Raw genomic sequence first — 18,386 nt, forward strand, 5'->3', positions numbered from 1 at the left:
TCTCTTATGAATAAATAAATAAAATCTTTAAAAAAATTATTTCTTGTTAGATAAAAAATGACAAAAGGTGATAACTCACTTAATTTTAAGCCTCTATGAAATTTTAAAAATACTTTGTGTGACAAGAGTATTTTCATTTCTGCTTACACCCTGTAACTTAAACAGAAAGATGTCTCCATATTCTGAGGTATATGCAGTAGGAGAGCGGAAATGTGTCTTTTAATGAGTTTGGAATAAGCATATATGAGAAATGAATAAAGAAGTGCCTGTTAAGAGATTAGGTTTGTAGTTGAGAATTTTTTTTATAATATTCAGGTTTATATGACTTTGTACAGTTACCTTTCTGTTAACTTTGTGTCAAACTGGAAGGCAGGGGACAGTCTTACATGTCTTTGAATTGCTCTTCGTTTTCAGAATAGGTGTTTGTTTAATAAAGAGCCATGTGTAGTGCTAGTGTTTGTTTATACTGTTTAGCATAAAAATTCCCCAAAGTAGTCACTAGGTATGTTTTTCTTTTGATGTACATTTTAAAGGGTATTGTCTGCAGTTTTCTGCTTTTCTAGTAAAAAGGAAGGGTAGACCTTGTATTTTACTATGTGTTTTCAGTTTTTTTAATTGTTACAGAAGCATTGTGCTGTTTTCACAACTAATTTTGTTCTGCCTTTTTATGACCGTGTGTAACTTTGTTACCTCATTCATTTTTTTTTCTTATCAGTACCTACAAATACTCTTTTACACAGTTTAGGTAGAGAAGGCTAAATGTGGTGCTAGGGCAAATACCCAATTTAACCAGATTAAGATTTTTAAAGAAGTTTTACTAATGGAAAAGAGTTAATAGGATTGGATGGGGCTGCCCTAATTTCTTTTACTTCTAATTATTCTATATATTTCTGTCAGATAAATATTTTTTGATCACAAGTCTGATCACGTCATTTAAAAAAACGTCTTTGACAGCTTCACTGTTTCCAAGAATCAAATTAATACAGAATACTTAATTAAACTCTTTTTGGTGGGTACTTAACATAAAAAAAATGATTTAGTTCTTAAATTTGTGTAGATATGCAGCCTTATTTTATTTTATTTTATTTATTTTATTTTTATGATAGTCACACACAGAGAGAGAGAGGCAGAGACATAGGCAGAGAGAGAAGCAGGCTCCATGCACTGGGAGCCCGACGTGGGACTCGATCCTGGGTCTCCAGGATTGCGCCCTGGGCCAAAGGCAGGCGCTAAACCGCTGCGCCACCCAGGGATCCCGCAGCCCCATTTTATAGATAGAGAAACCATGACACAAAAACTGTTGTCCTAAACTCATAAATAAGAGGTTTGAAATCCATTGTATTTATTCATGGTTTTCTACTTCCTATGTCGTTCCTTCAACATAGGATTATTTTATTTTTTGTGAAAATGAATCTAGTAAATGCATTATTTGAATATCATATGGCAGATAATATTTTTAGTTGAGGCTAATAGAATAAATTTCGGAAATATAAAAGTAAATCTGAGATTTTAGTTTTTTAATATTACTTTACCAGAAATACTAGTCGTAATTTTAAATTATAATAACTTTCTCTGTCCATTAGTTGTTAATATAGTTAATGTACAGTATATGTTGAATAGCTGTTTACTTGCAATTCAGGTTCAGGGTAGAAGACGTATTTGGGACAAATGATGGTTCTTTTCTTATCGTACCTCTTAGTTTTTTTTCTATGTTCTTTATTTTGTCTGGATTGAAGATAATTTTCACACATATTGATGTACATGACTGAATATTTTCCCTGTGTTGTGTAACTGATGTGGTAGAATTGATATATTGCTTTTAATTCAACCTCAGAAGAATGTGAAGAATCTATAAATAAAATTCCTATAAATGAGTGTTTCATTCTTCCCACATAAATAACCTAAATTAAATTACATGCAATTCTTCAAGGTTATTTCATGTTGCCTGGTATATCAAATAATTCTAAAAGATTGTCTCAAATATACAATCTCAAAATTATTCAGCTTCGTACAACTCAAAATGTGGTCCATTAGCTTTTTGTAACTACTCTGAGAGGAAATGAATATAGAAATCAAGAACATTTAAAAATAGTCTGACAGTAGTTTTATGTCTATTGAATCTAATAATTGGGGTTTGGATTTTTTTAAAAATTCATTTATTGGATTTTGCAAAATTGGGACCCCCCAGATATGAAATAAAAATTGATCCTTCACCTTGATAGTTTGAGAACATTGATCTAGTTAAATACTCAGCATTTGTATTAACTGCCCATTTTTGTTTTCCTTTTGAAGTATTTGTATATTATAAATTGTGGGGGGGGGCATAGAATTCGACAGATTTCATAGGAGTGTGTTGAAACTTTCTGAAAAATTTTATTTAATTCTAAACTCTTGCTAAATTTATATGAAATTCTACTTTAGGGAACATGTTTTGAGGAACAATGTAATAGAAAAAAGGTTGTTTTTGAGAGTTGTGAGGGAGTTGTTAAGGCAACTACTACATTTTAATTATCAGCAAGCATAGTCTGTAGTCACAGGAGGCAGGAAAATTGAGGGGGAGAAAAGACCAGTTATTTCTTCAAACTTACAGGAAGGAGTAGAGACAAAATGCACACTTGGTTAATAGAAGTTTATTTTAAGTTTTGTGAAATGTTACCTTAAATTTTGCGTGTAGTTATTTTAATTGTTGGATTTGTCTTAAATTTTGAGGTCATCTTGTATTTATAACAGTAAATCAAACAGTTTTTATGGTGGTTTCCTAAAATACATGTAGCATTTGTTGTTAATGTCCATAGTCTTTTGTTACAAACATCTTTAGTGTGTATGTAATTTAATGTGTAATTCGTGATTAAGTTTTGTCCTTTCTTTTCCCCTCTTTCTAGGAAGATGATCCATATGATCTTGAAGACCTTTCTGCACAGAAATGAGGGAAATACAAAGAACCAAATATAGTTCTGAACTTTGGGATCTGTATTTTGAGATGATTCTATTTTCAGAATGAGAAGTATATCTGGTTATCTTTATGAATGTAGAGACATGAGAAGAGAGTTATGATGGCAAAAAACAAAGAGCCTCGCCCCCCATCCTATACTATCAGTGTAGTTGGACTCTCTGGGACTGAAAAAGACAAAGGTAACTGTGGAGTTGGAAAGTCTTGTTTGTGCAATAGATTTGTACGCTCAAAAGCAGATGAATATTACCCAGAGCATACTTCTGTGCTTAGCACCATTGACTTTGGAGGACGAGTAGTAAACAATGATCACTTTTTGTACTGGGGCGACATAACACAAAATGGTGAAGATGGAGTAGAATGCAAAATTCATGTCATCGAACAAACGGAGTTCATTGATGACCAGACTTTCTTGCCTCATCGGAGTACGAATTTACAACCCTATATAAAACGTGCAGCTGCCTCTAAACTGCAGTCAGCAGAAAAATTAATGTACATTTGCACTGATCAACTGGGCTTGGAGCAAGACTTTGAACAGAAGCAAATGCCTGAAGGGAAGCTCAATGTGGATGGATTTTTACTGTGCATTGATGTGAGTCAGGGATGCAATAGGAAGTTTGATGATCAACTTAAATTTGTGAATAATCTTTTTGTCCAACTATCAAAATCAAAAAAACCTGTAATAATAGCAGCAACTAAATGTGATGAATGCGTGGATCATTATCTTAGAGAAGTTCAGGCATTTGCTTCAAACAAAAAGAACCTTCTTGTAGTGGAAACATCAGCACGATTTAATGTCAACATTGAGACATGTTTCACTGCACTGGTACAAATGTTGGATAAAACTCGTGGCAAGCCTAAAATTATTCCCTATCTGGATGCTTATAAAACACAGCGACAACTTGTTGTCACAGCAACAGATAAGTTTGAAAAACTTGTGCAGACTGTGAGAGATTATCATGCAACTTGGAAAACTGTTAGTAATAAATTAAAAAATCATCCTGATTATGAAGAATACATCAACTTAGAGGGAACAAGAAAGGCCAGAAATGCGTTTTCAAAACATATAGAACAACTTAAACAGGAACATATAAGAAAAAGGAGAGAAGAATATATAAATACTTTACCAAGAGCTTTCAACACTCTTTTGCCAAACCTAGAAGAGATTGAACATTTAAATTGGTCAGAAGCTTTGAAGTTAATGGAAAAGAGAGCAGATTTTCAGTTATGTTTTGTGGTGCTAGAAAAAACACCGTGGGATGAAACTGACCATATAGATAAAATTAATGATAGACGAATCCCATTTGACCTCCTGAGCACTTTAGAAGCTGAAAAAGTTTATCAAAACCATGTACAGCATCTCATATCAGAGAAGAGAAGGGTAGAAATGAAGGAAAAATTCAAAAAGACTTTGGAAAAAATTCAGTTCATTTCACCTGGGCAGCCGTGGGAAGAAGTTATGTGCTTTGTTATGGAGGATGAAGCCTTCAAATATATCACTGAGGCTGATAGCAAAGAGGTGTATGGTAGGCATCAGCGAGAAATAGTTGAAAAAGCCAAAGAAGAGTTTCAGGAAATGCTTTTTGAGCACTCCGAACTTTTTTATGATTTAGATCTTAATGCAACACCTAGTTCAGATAAAATGAGTGAAATTCATACAGTTTTGAGTGAAGAACCTAGATATAAAGCTTTACAGAAACTTGCACCTGATAGGGAATCTCTTCTCCTTAAGCACATAGGGTTTGTTTATCATCCCACTAAAGAAACCTGTCTTAGTGGCCAAAATTGTACAGACATTAAAGTAGAGCAGTTACTTGCTAGTAGTCTTTTGCAGTTGGATCATGGCCGCTTACGATTGTATCATGATAGTACCAATATAGATAAAGTTAACCTTTTCATTTTAGGGAAGGATGGCCTTGCCCAAGAACTAGCAAATGAGATAAGAACACAATCCACTGATGATGAGTATGCCTTAGATGGAAAAATTTATGAACTTGATCTTCGGCCAGTTGATGCCAAGTCGCCTTACTTCTTAAGTCAGTTGTGGACTACCGCCTTTAAACCACATGGGTGCTTCTGTGTTTTTAATTCCATTGAGTCACTGAATTTTATTGGGGAATTTATTGGAAAAATAAGAACTGAAGCTTCTCAGATCAGAAAAGATAAGTACATGGCTAATCTTCCATTTACTTTAATTCTGGCTAATCAGAGAGATTCTATGAGTAAGAATCTACCAATTCTCAGGCACCAAGGGCAACAGTTGGCAAACAAGTTACAATGCCCTTTTGTAGATGTACCTCCTGGTACGTATCCTCGTAAATTTAATGAAACCCAAATTAAGCAGGCTCTCAGAGGAGTATTAGAATCAGTTAAGCATAATTTAGATGTGGTGAGCCCAGTTCCCACCAGTAAGGATATATCAGAAGCTGACTTGAGAATTGTCATGTGTGCCATGTGTGGTGATCCTTTTAGTGTGGATCTTATTCTTTCACCCTTCCTTGATTCTCATTCTTGTAGTGCTGCTCAAGCTGGACAAAATAATTCTCTAATGCTTGATAAAATCATTGGTGAAAAAAGGAGGCGAATACAGATCACAATACTATCATACCATTCCTCAATTGGAGTAAGGAAAGATGAACTGGTTCATGGGTATATATTAGTTTATTCTGCCAAACGGAAAGCGTCAATGGGAATGCTTCGAGCATTTCTGTCAGAAGTTCAGGACACCATTCCTGTACAGCTGGTGGCAGTTACTGACAGCCAAGCAGATTTTTTTGAAAATGAGGCTATCAAGGAATTAATGACTGAAGGAGAACATATCGCAACTGAGATCACTGCTAAATTTACAGCACTGTATTCTTTATCTCAGTATCATCGGCAAACTGAGGTCTTTACATTGTTTTTCAGTGATGTTCTAGAGAAAAAAAATATGATAGAAAATTCCTATTTATCTGATAATACAAGGGAATCAACCCATCAAAGTGAGGATGTTTTTCTGCCATCTCCCAGAGACTGTTTTCCATATAACAACTACCCCGATTCAGATGATGATACAGAAGCACCACCTCCTTACAGTCCAATTGGAGATGATGTACAGTTGCTTCCAACACCTAGTGACCGTTCCAGATATAGATTAGATTTAGAAGGAAATGAGTATCCTATTCATAGCACCCCAAACTGTCATGATCACGAACGCAACCATAAAGTGCCTCCACCTATTAAACCTAAACCAGTTGTACCTAAGACAAATGTGAAAAAACTGGATCCAAACCTTTTAAAAACAATTGAAGCTGGTATTGGTAAAAATCCAAGAAAACAAACTTCCCGGGTTCCTTTGGCACATCCTGAAGATATGGATCCTTCAGATAACTATGCGGAACCCATTGACACAATTTTCAAACAGAAGAGCTATCCTGATGAGATATATGCTGTCCCAGATGATAGTCAGACTCGCTCTATTAAAATTCGAAACTCATTTGTAAATAACACCCAAGGAGATGAAGAAAATGGATTTTCTGATAGAACATCAAAAAGTCATGGAGAAAGAAGGCCTTCAAAATACAAATATAAATCTAAAACCCTGTTTAGTAAAGCCAAATCTTACTATAGAAGAACACATTCAGATGCAAGTGATGATGAGGCTTTTACCACTTCTAAAACAAAAAGAAAAGGAAGACATCGTGGAAGTGAAGAAGATCCACTTCTTTCTCCTGTTGAAACTTGGAAAGGTGGTATTGATAATCCTGCAATCACTTCAGACCAGGAATTAGATGATAAGAAAATGAAGAAGAAAACTCACAAAGTAAAAGAAGATAAAAAGGTAAGTTCAACTCATAGTAAGTAATGTTTATGAAGATACTTGTTTTTGCCTTTTAAAATATGTATTTAAAAATAAAATAAAATATGTATTTTTTAAAGATAATGAATTTAACTTTGAGAACTTAGGATACTTTAAGTCATTCAGTAAATATAATTAGCAACTCTTTAATTTTCTGAATACTTTGTGAGGGCGAATTATTTTCATTATAAATTGCCTTTTTTTTTGTTTCTTGTGCCTTATTTAATGTAGATGTTTGAATTCATATTCTTCAGTATAATCATTCCAGGTGATTATGTTTATTTTCCTTATAGAAACCTAGGAAGAGAGTGATTTTGCTCTTTTGTTGTTGTTGTTTTTAAGTGTCCCGTTTATCTCTTTTTGCCTTCTTGAGCTGTCAGTTTTGCAATATTAATTTGATATACCTGTCTCATTCAAGGAGATTAACAATATAGTCAAACCTAGTAATTTGTAATATTGGAAATTTACTAACAGTTCTAGGAAAATCTTCTTTGTGGATGGTGGTGTTTTGCCTAAAGACATGTAGAAAAGTTTCTGAAGTTTGAATTGTGGTATTCTGACTAAATAGCAGTATTTCAGTAGATACTAATTTACCTGGTGGTATTAAGCACTAAAAGCTTAAATATGTATGCTAAAGTGTATTTAATAATTTTCATTGGATCTTTATCACAGTGGTACTTTAGCACCTTCACTTCTAGTACTCTTCATTCTTGAGTATGCACAAGCTTTGTTCAAGATTTTTGTTGTTTTAAGGTAGCTTTCAGCAGGCTTTTATTCTTCACGTTGATAGTTTCTTCATCAGTTACATCCATAGTCTTAATATGTGTTAACTATGGGTACTCGCACACACGCTAATAATTAAATCTCATTGGCATCTTTCATGCTCACATATTATCGCTAGTCCTCCCTACACATTTTATCACTGCCAAAAAACTTCAGCACTTTTTCTCAGTTTATGCTATTAAAACTACTTAATGCTTAGTAACAAAGACAAAGATTTACAGTTTTTACATTTTAAATTGCTTTTGTGATAGTGTTTTTTCCATTTTTGGTCATAAGTCTACTTAACTGTTTTGGTGACTTTTTTTGTTAAATTTCAACTTAGAGAATAGTTGGCGGAACAGTAAAAGGAACTTTCATATACGCTTTACTGATATTACCAGTTGTTCACATTTTGCCTTGCTTCCTTAATCTATTTATTGTGGGTATTTATTGGTATTTATTCATTTTGAGCCCTGTGAGATTAAGTTGGAGATATTGGACTCTTTTTACCTAAGTACTTTATTCCCTAAGAATAAGAACATTCTCTTAAATAGCAATAGTACAGATATCAAAATCAGGAAATTCAGTAATGATACAGTATTATTTAATATACAGTCTGTGATCGAAAACATAGATTTTGAACGTGTCAGACATCTTATTAGTTTTCTTTTATATCTTCTCCCAATGTTCCCTAATTTTTATTCAGTTCCAGTAATAATGTATACATATTTTTTTTCACTTAGTTGTATTTCACCATATTGCTCTGTAGTATTTTGATTATAGTTTTAGTCATTATATTGTTTTCCATTTAGCAAGTTGTATTAAAACTGGGTGGTTAGGCTTCCAGATTTTATTTTATTTTATTTTATTTTTATTTATTTATTTATTTATTTATTTATTTATTTATTTATTTATTTATTTTTTCCAGATTTTAAATTTTGCTATTTTTCATTGCAGTGGCCAGTTTGCATAAAGTTTTGTTCCTTTTCATTTATTATAGCAACTGGAATCACTAGATTAGAGACATGAATCTTTCAATGACTTGATATTTATTACTATAGTGTTTTTAGTATTAATTTCTTGATTATGAGCATTGTGTGGGGAAGGAATACGTTAAATTTGTATTTATATTCTGAAATTTTAGCACAGCCTCCGATTCCAGTTAGTTTATTAATAACTTCCTCAAACTGAATTAAATTTCCTCATACCTGATTTGTCTTATTTAGTCTCTTAATATGCATGGTCCCTGACTTATAAGATGGTTCAGTTTAGGAATTTTCACCTTTATGATGGTGCAAAAGCAAGTAGAAACCATACTTAGAATTTTGAATTTTGATCTTTTCTTGGGCTAGGGAGATGCAGTATGATACTCTTGAGTGATGCTGGGCAATGGCAACAAGCTGTAGCTCCATTCATCCAGATGACCACAAGGGTGAACAACCATTTTGTTTTTCACTTTCAGTAGAGTATATTCAATAAATTAAAAGATACTCAACACTTTATTAATAGCATAGGCTTGCATTAGATGATTTTGAGCAACTGCAGTCTAATGTGTTTTGAGCGCATGTAGGGTAGGCCAGGTAAAGTATGATGTTCAGAATGTTAGGTGTATCAAGTGCTTTTTTCATAGGGTTATTGGGTTTATTGGGATGTAACCCTATCATAAGCTCAGGAATACAAGTGTTTTATTGACTTTAAAATCCAGGGTTTTTTGTTTTGTTTTTAACAGCTCTTAAATCTGGATATGTCTAACAATTAATAGCATATCTTAATTAACACAAGATTTTATACTTTTTTTTTTTTTAGTGGTATATAAAGTAATGGTGGTATTTACAATCACTGCATCTTAAAGTTGACAAACAGCAGTTTGTCTTTATTTTTTTATTATTCCACAGAAAAAAATGGACCTAGATTCTTTTCCTCCACACTTGCAAATGGTTCATATATTTCATTCCACTCAATCTTTTGTTTAATGATCTCTTTTCATTCCGTGTCAGTCTTTTCCTCACTTCTATTGAAGTGGTGAGCTGACTTTGAGTCCTATTTATAATCTGCTTTTAGTTGTCTTAAATCACAGTAGTTTCAGCTGTCTTACTTTTAGAGCCAGTTTAGAATTTCCTTGCACTTATAACATTGCTTTAATTTTTAGATTCAGGGGATCCCTGGGTGGCTCAGCGGTTTCACGCATGCCTTTGGCCCAGGGCACGATCCTGGAGTCCTGGGATCGAGTCCTGCGTCAGGCTCCCGGCATGGAGCCTGCTTCTCCCTCTGCCTGTGTCTCTGCCTCTCTCTCTCTCTCTCTGTGTCTACCATAAATAAATAAAAATAAATCTTTAAAAAAAATTTTAGATTCATGTATTATGATATTTGAACTCTAAGAAAATTGGAGAAATTATATTTTAGAAGCTTTTACATCTATAAGTAATTTTTAAATCAGGTGTAACTTAAGAGTTTAGTTTCATGAGCATAGGTTACAATGAAATTTCATAGATAGTTTTTTTTTTTTTCCCACAGATACAGTTTTGTGTCACAGTTGTGTTTTATGGCTTTGTATATATGCACGGTGAAATGCTTTAGCTTACTCCAAGACTATTATTTTTTAAATTTTTATTTTATTTAAATTCAATTAATATATAGTTCAGAAGTAGAGTTCAGTGATTCATCAGTTGTATATAATACCCATTGCTCATTACATCATGTACCCTCCTTAATGCTCATCACCCAGTTACCTCATCTGCCCACCCCCACCCCTCCAGCAACCCTCAGTTTGTTTTGTATGGTTAAAAGTCTCTTATAGTTTGTCTCCCTCTCTGATTTTGTCTTATTTTTATTATATCACAGTTATCCATGGTATTTTTTTTTTTTAAGCATTACAGAGAAAGACTGGAGCACTTTAGTTTGACTTAGTTTGCCTGAAAATATTTTCACCGTCAGCTGGACTTGAGTAATTGTCCTCTCATGTTTCAGTTCAGTAAGCATTCACTAAAAACCTGCTAAACACTTAAAATCTGTAGAAAAAGCTATTGAAGGATATAAAACGTTGAAGACGTGCATCCCTTAAAGAGCTTAAATGGTATTTTGAGAGATCATACCTTGTGCTTGGGGCATTGTTAAGAAAGTACTACTAGAGCAATTTAAGGAAGCATAGTGTAATCGTTAAGAGCACCTGTTCTGGAGCCAGACTTCTGAATTTGAGTCCAGGCTCTGCCACTTCCTACCTGTAAATGTGTAACCTCTGTGCACTTCAACTAGGAAAATACAGATAATCATACTTCTTTTTTTTTGTTTTAAGATTTTATTTATTTATTTATGAGAGACACAGAGTGAGGCAGAGACATAGGTAGAGGGAGGAGAAGCAGGCCCCATGTGAGAGCTGGATGTGAGACTCGATCCTGGAACTCCAGGATCACAACCTGAGCCAAAGGCAGACGGTCAACTGCTTGAGGCACCCAGGCATCCTGATAATCTTTTTTTTTTTTTTTTTTTAGAGATTTATTTATTTATTAATGAGAAACAGAAAGGCAGAGACATAGAGGGAGAAGCAGGCTCCTTGCAGAGAGAGCCCGATGTGGGACTCGATCCTGGATCCTGGGATCACACCGTGAGCCAAAGGCAGATAGATGCTCAACCGTTGAGCCACCCAGGCAACCCAATAGTCATACTTCTTAAGACTGTTATGAGAAATCAGTTCATATTTATTTGGAACAGTGCCTGACACATTGGTAAATTTGTTAAGTAAAAAAAGTGTATACACTATTCTGTGATAGTATTGCTTAAATAAAAATTTTTTTAAAGATTTTATTTATTCATGAGAGAGACAGAGAGGCAGTGACGTAGGCAGAGGGAGAAGCAGGCTCCCCATGAGGACCCTGATGCAGGACTCAATCCTGGATCCCAGGATCACGCCCTTAGCTGAAGGCAGACGCTCAACTGCTAAGCCACCCAGGCTTCCCGCTTAATTATAAATATTAAAATAATACAGACAGAGAGATTGCCATAGAGTTAATTAGAATTAATTTCACAAGATTTCATGAAGAGAAAGGTGTAAATCACCAGTTTGGGGTATTTTGATTGGCTTTGAGGAAGGATAAAATGTATTTTAGGTGGAGAGAATCATTTGTACAGAGGCATAAAATTGTGACTAAAGTAAGGTGAGAGATGACAGGAAACTGCTCTTTTAGGGATATTGAGAAATAGCCTTGCATTTATAAAAATCTGCTAAACTGAAGAGCTAGTTTAAATCCAAAAGCAGTTTACTAAGCAAGCCCTGAGAAGTAAGGAAAGTTGTGTTGGACTTGAGGTTGAAGGTAGGGAAGAGATTGGCATCACATAGTCTAGGTGGGAAGCTGATATACGTATAGTTTTTTTTTTTTTTTTTTAATTTTTTAATGGGTTCCACGCTGAGTATCAAGCTCAGTATGAGGCTTGAACTCCCAACCTTGAAATCAAGGCCTGAACTGAGATCAAGAGTTGGATGCTTAACCAGCTGAACCACCCAGGCACCCTTAGTTTTATTTGTATTTACTTAAGAATTTATTTTTAAGTGTTCTTTATACCTAGCATGAAGTTGAAACTTAGAACCTCAAGACCAAGAGTCACATGCTTTACCAACTGAGCCAGCCAGGTACCCCTGCATACCCAGTTTTAAAGTCATAGGGATACAAAGACCAAATGAGAAATCAATAAAGCCAGAAGTTGATTAAGAAGACTAGAAAAATAGACAAGTGTCCTGCAAGATTGATCAGAAAAAAGAAGGCATAATTAAATACTGAGAATTAAAAAGCGAACATAATCATAGATCAGATTAAAAAGAAAATACTGTCAAGACATTTAAAAGTTTAAACAAAATTAACAAACTCCTACAAAATAGAATGTACCTAGACAGAGCTTTGAATAATCCCATAACTATTAAATAAGTTGTGGAGTAGTAGTTCTATCTTGTATAAGAATACCATGCCCAGATCAAAGTCCAAAAGACTTTTCAAGGAACAAATCATTTCAGTGTTGTACAGACTTCCAGGAAACAGCAGGAGAATACATTCTTTAATTCATTCTCTGAAGTCATTTAGTCCTTTCTTTTTATTTTTTAAGATTTTATTTATTTATTTGACAGCTAGAGCCAGAGAGCACAAGCAGGGGGAATGGCAGAGGGAGAAGAAGAAACAGGCTCCTCACTGGCCAGGGAGCCCAATGTGGGGCTCAGTCCCAGTATCCTGGGATCATGACCTGAGCTGAAGACAGATGCCTAACTGATGAACTGACTGAACCACTCAGGTACCCCTGAAGTCATTTAGTAGTCTTCATTTCAGAACTAGACAAGGATGGTATAAGAAAGAAAAAGTATAGTCCTGTTTTGCTTAGGAGTGTATATGGAAAAAATCCTAAATGAAATACAGGTCTACAGACTCCTGACAAATTTTAAAATCCAACAATTTATGAAAACGAAGTTAGTTTAATTTTTTAACTTTGTAGCACAATCTGATTTGACCTGTTCTTGGTGGCAAAATCTGATTTGAGGCTATTTTTATCATTGTTTATCTTAGAGTAAATAACTACAGTTCATTGCAAAAATATTAGTATATTTGAGTACAGGGAACTGATCCACAATTTAATGGGATTACATAATTGACATTTTTTGCATTGTACATTATGACGAATGTCAAAAAGTTTCCAAAATTTTTTAAAAATTTTATTTATTTACTCATGAAAGACACAGAGAGAAGGGAGAGACAGGCAGAGGGAGAAGCAGGCTTCCCACAGGGAGCCTGATGTGGAACTGGATCCCAGAACTCCAGGACCATGCCCTGAACCAAAGGCAGACGCTCAACTGCTGAGCCACCCAGGCATCCCAAAATTTCCAAATTCAAAAACCTGTTTCCCTCAAGGGTTTTAGATAAGGGATTTTGGACCTGTAAACAGCAAAAAGCATGCAACAACAATAGATGAAATGCACTTCATAATTTAACAAATTCATAGAAAACTATATTGTGAACAGATAAGAATCTTAACAAGAAAATCCAAGGTATCTATAAATAATAAGTGAAATCTGCAACAAATATGCTTAATGGGGGAAATGGATTCCTTTTTCAACCTGGAACAAGATAATGTACACACTGTTACTACTACTTTATTCCATATTATGTGGATATCCTACTCCAAGCAATAAGGAAAAAAAAAGCATGAATATTGGAATGAAGGAAACACAATTGTCATTATTGACTGATGTGATTGTTTATGTAAAAGCCAAAAAGGATCTACAAATAAATTATTATTAGATAGAAGAGTTAGCAAAATATCTTGATATATCTCAGTAACCAAAAGTCCATTGCATCTCTGTATGTCAGCAATAAACAACTAGTAAAAATAGAGAAAGTGTCACTTTAAAAAACATGGTAGATTATCCAGTGCCTGGGAGTAATTATAACATGTGCAAATCAGTATGTAGAAAGGTGAAAAACTATTGAAAGACAGTGAAAAAGATCTAAATAAATGAGGAACTCTAGTGCCTTCCTATCCATGAATATAGTGTATCATGAAGAAGTCCTTGCTCTTCAGGCTAATCTCTGCGTTCAGTGTTTCATTCAAATTGTCAGGATTTTCAGGTAATTTCATACACTGATTCTAACCCATATATGGAAGAGTAAAGAGCTTAGAATAGGACACTTAAGAAAGGCAAAGGTGGATTGTTGGTGATGGGTGATATGTGCTTATTTTATCAGATAATGTGAACCTTTGGCATGTAAAACTGTTATTGGCACAGAGATAGGTACATTGACCAACGGAATTGAATAGAGCACCTCAAAACATACAGTCCTCTGGGGTGGAGCTGTTATTCCAACATGGTAGCTGTATGGGGCTATTGCAGTGTGGCTAATCTAAATTGGAATGTGCTAATCTAGAGAGTAAGAAAGGCCTCCCTGAGAAGTTATTTTAAGTAAGATCTGATGGGTTAATAATAGGACTTAAGTAAGGGAATAGTTGGGTGAACAGAAGAATATTTAATGCTGTATGAATAGATTGTTTATTTTGTAAAGGGAATGTGGTATGTTCTTCAAAGAGGCCCCTGTGGGTGGTCATTAATCTAAGGAAGGTGCTGGCATACTTTCTGTAAAGAGCCAGATAATGCTTTAGGCTTTGCAGGCTAATACAGCCTCTGTTATAAGTGCTCAGATCTGCTGTTAGGGTACCAAAGCAGCCACTGACAGTATGTAAACAGATGAGTATGGCTGTTTTCAAAAACAGGCAGCAGGCTGGATTGTGTCCCCAGGCCATAGTTTCCTGATCCTAATTTTGTGGGAGAGAATAGTACAAGGAGAGGCCTGAGAGTTGGGTCGAGGCTTAGACCTTTTTAGCATTGTTAGACATTTTTGTTATTTAGCTTTACAGTAATTTGCATCCAACAGTGGTTGGATTTGAAATAACTTCATTTCAGTATGGAGAATGGGTTGAGTGATGGAAGACCAATTGGCATATTACAGTAATCTAAATCATGATAAAAGCTTTGAGTAGTTGGCGGTGGGGAGGGAGAATGGTGGCAGTGGAGAGAATGAGGTGGATTTGAGAGTACTTAAAATCCCTAAGGTTTGATTATGTGTATTGTAGTGGGGAAGAGTGAGGATGGTGAATGAGCTAGGAAAGATACCTTCTTGGTTTCTAGCTTCTGCAGCTTCAAGCACTGATGCTGTTTATGATGTAGAACATTAGAAATTTACCAGGCTTGGAGTTGGGGAGTGGAAATTAAAACTGGCTGTAGAGTTCAAGTGGAGATGCCAATTTAGCAGTTAGTTGTAACAGTCCTCACAGGAGAGGTCTAAGTTAGAGATACATATTTAGGAGCCAATAAAGTAGAGATGGCAATAGATTAAATTGACCTAGGGAGAGTACAGAAGAGTACAGAGTCTTGAGGTGAGGAATCGCCAGCGTTGAAAGGCCAAGTAGTAAAGATGATCCTTAAGAACAGAAGGTAGAAAAAAAAAAAAAACAGAAGGTAGAGAGTAAGAGTAACACTTATTAGCCTTTTTGAACTGATTCTTTCACTTGTAAATTAATGATTATAATACCCGAAATTGTGATCGGAATCAGAACTATGTGTTTCAAATTCTTCGCATGTAGCGGTGCTTTTAATAAATGCTGTTACAGTATGTATCAGGCTTGAAATAGCCTCATATACTCTGGCTGTATTTCATAACAGTCCTTTGTCCTGTTATGCTGGATTAGTTTCTGGACTTATTTTAATTTTTAGTTTTTTTAAAAGATTTATTTACTCATGAGAGACACAGAGAGGCAGAAGCAGACTCCCTGCGGAGAGTCCCAGTTTGGTACTCGATCCCAGTACCCTGGGATCACGACCTGAGCCGATAGCAGAGCTCAACCACTGAGCCATCTAGGTGCCCCTGGACTTATTTTTAAATTCAGTACTCTTAGGAATTCTGAACTTGAGTTTATGCATTTCTTTGCCCACCCCACCCCCCCAAAGAGGAAAGGTCATTTTATTTACCTTCATTCTTTGATTTCAAGATGGGAGCAGTAGGCTAGAAATCTTCTCAGATTCCTTAACACCTGGAAAATCGTAATTTTTGGGTACTAATAGTATGTAAGGAAGGCTCAGAAATCTGTTTCTCTTAAACTGGACTTGTCATTCCTGCCAAAGAAGGCTGTATGCTTTTTTTCTCTTTTACACTCTCAAGATGAGTTTAGTGTTATTAGATCAAAACCTCGTATGTTTCTTGATTGCAACCATAGGAATTATTTTGTTTAAATCGTACATGTAAATGTTTCTACATAAATCTCAAAAAAAAAACCACTTGCTGCTACTGTATACATTATTTTGATTTTCTAGTCTATTATGGTGAAATCAAGAGGTGCTAGTTGTGACCTACTGAGTTGATTTCATAACCTACAAGTGTTTGAAAAAATGCTTTAAGAAAAAGAACTGAATTGAGAAATTTGAGTTGTATAGATAAATTTGCCGTTTTTAACACTCGTTCAATGAAACAAGGTATACCTGTGTTTAAGCCAGTTTGGTTTCTCTTCAGTATCTATTTCAGTGCTGTTACCTTGATTCAACAGTAAAATACTTTGTGAATTTATAGTGTATTAGAGTAAGTCAGTATTAAGATGATTTTTCATTTTTAGCTTTTTAAAAATTGTTTTCCTATCTTGCTTCCAGGTCCTGAATCTTTTCATTCTCTTGCTTAGTGATGACCAGTTCCTATTTTATTTTCAAATGCTGCTTCCAGTCTGTATTCTTTCCTCTGTATCTTACTGCTTCTTTCTTAGTAAACCTGACTCTCAGATAATATCTTAGAAGATTCTGTTTTAGCCATTGTAATAGCACTTGGGGAAGAATACCAAAATAGGTATGTAACCTTCAAAAAGACCAGAGGTCTGTATGTATATATTGAATCACAGAATGTTAATTTAATATTAGTAAATAGTGAATTGATAAGTGATATTAATTAATATAGTAGATCCTTTAGAATGTAATAAATATTAAGCTTAGAATTATTTGACTTATAACTTCTAGAATCTCAGTCCTTTTTTTTTTTTTTTTTTTTTTTTAGAATCTCAGTCCTTATTAAGTAAAATACCTTTTAAAAATAAAAATACTTTTACCAAACAGTGGTGACCAGAGTTTTCTCTTGATTAGAAATTGTTCATTCCAGATAACAAAAGTAATGAGATACATGTCTATATTGAACCGTTGTCTATATCCAAATGCATAAGTTATAGGGTAAGTTTGCTTTTCATTTTTAGTGTATATCATTTAACCTCTTGACAGTTATTTGATGGACTGTCAGGTTCATACCTGAGAGAAACACAATCTTGAAAGAATTTTAATTAAGGCTGAATAAAAATTGCATGCTAAAAAGCTTACTGTAGAAAGAACAACACTTGCAGATCAGATACAGATGGAGGGAGTTAGACTTTATTTAATAAGCAAGGTCATTTAACAGTCTCAAAGTACTTGAAAGTTTCATATTTTCTGTTTTTCACCTATTTTGGGAGAGATTTGGTTAGATTTGTCAGTTGACAGAATATCTGTTATATCCATTATTGTCTTACACTTTTTTGGGAGAGAGTGTTGGCCACTCTTGTAAAGGCAGTATATTCAGACGAATGAGAAGGAGGTTGCTTTCCCAGACTCCTCAATCAGAATCTTTTCCAGCCTGTTTACCTTGAGTTCGAGCCTATATCTATTCCTAACTAGTGAACTCTGGCCAGGAGAATAGCATTTATGGTACTGAATGTAGGTAGGCCTGAGACTTTATCCCTAGATCTCTGGGTGAAGTTGCCTTTCCCCCAAATTGAGTTACTTTCTAAGGGATGAAAACCATAATATCTGTTACAAGCAAGATTTATATATTCTTTATAATTAATCTTTATGGCCTGGTACATTATTTTGACTATTGTCAGTTGAAATCAGTATGAGTATGTGGCTTTTGTAGTTGTGATAAAAGAACTGTTTATGTGCCGGTTGGGGGAGGGAAGGTTAGTAATTACCATTTATTTTGACATAAGGAAATTGCCGCTTTATTCACCAAGCATCTTACTGAATGTCCGCTATGCCTGAGCTTTGTTTGAAGCTAAAGGATACAGGAATGATGGTTGTGGGTTCTGCTTTCAAGGAATTCAGTCTAATAAGTTTGATTTTATTGAAAATTAAAACATTTTCTATTTTCAACAGATTTAGCAAAACTTGTTCTTTCATATCTGTAATCTCATTTGGAAAGCATTTGGTGAGATGTCCTTAAGAAAGCATTTCACTTGCTTGCTTATTGGTTAATTGGCTAAATTGATCTCTGCCTTCCTGATTGATTAAGTTATATGGCGTTT

At 34.7% G+C, this 18,386-nt stretch overlaps 1 protein-coding gene across 5 annotated transcripts in view; it reads left to right on the forward strand.

Moving 5' to 3' along the window:
* The window catches only part of ARHGAP5 (Rho GTPase activating protein 5), a 79,156-nt gene that overhangs the window by 11,663 nt on the left and 49,107 nt on the right, over nucleotides 1-18,386 (forward strand). For all 5 annotated transcript variants that reach the window (XM_025444019.3, XM_035719974.2, XM_025444018.3 and 2 more), the window contains exon 2: nucleotides 2,883-6,770. In XM_025444019.3, coding sequence (XP_025299804.1) covers nucleotides 3,051-6,770 — 3,720 coding nt within the window. In that variant the 5' untranslated portion in view covers nucleotides 2,883-3,050. The remainder of the gene's footprint in view (nucleotides 1-2,882; nucleotides 6,771-18,386) is intronic.

The sequence above is a fragment of the Canis lupus genome, chromosome 8 (assembly GCF_003254725.2).
Source record: "Canis lupus dingo isolate Sandy chromosome 8, ASM325472v2, whole genome shotgun sequence".
Lineage (NCBI taxonomy): Eukaryota > Metazoa > Chordata > Mammalia > Carnivora > Canidae > Canis > Canis lupus.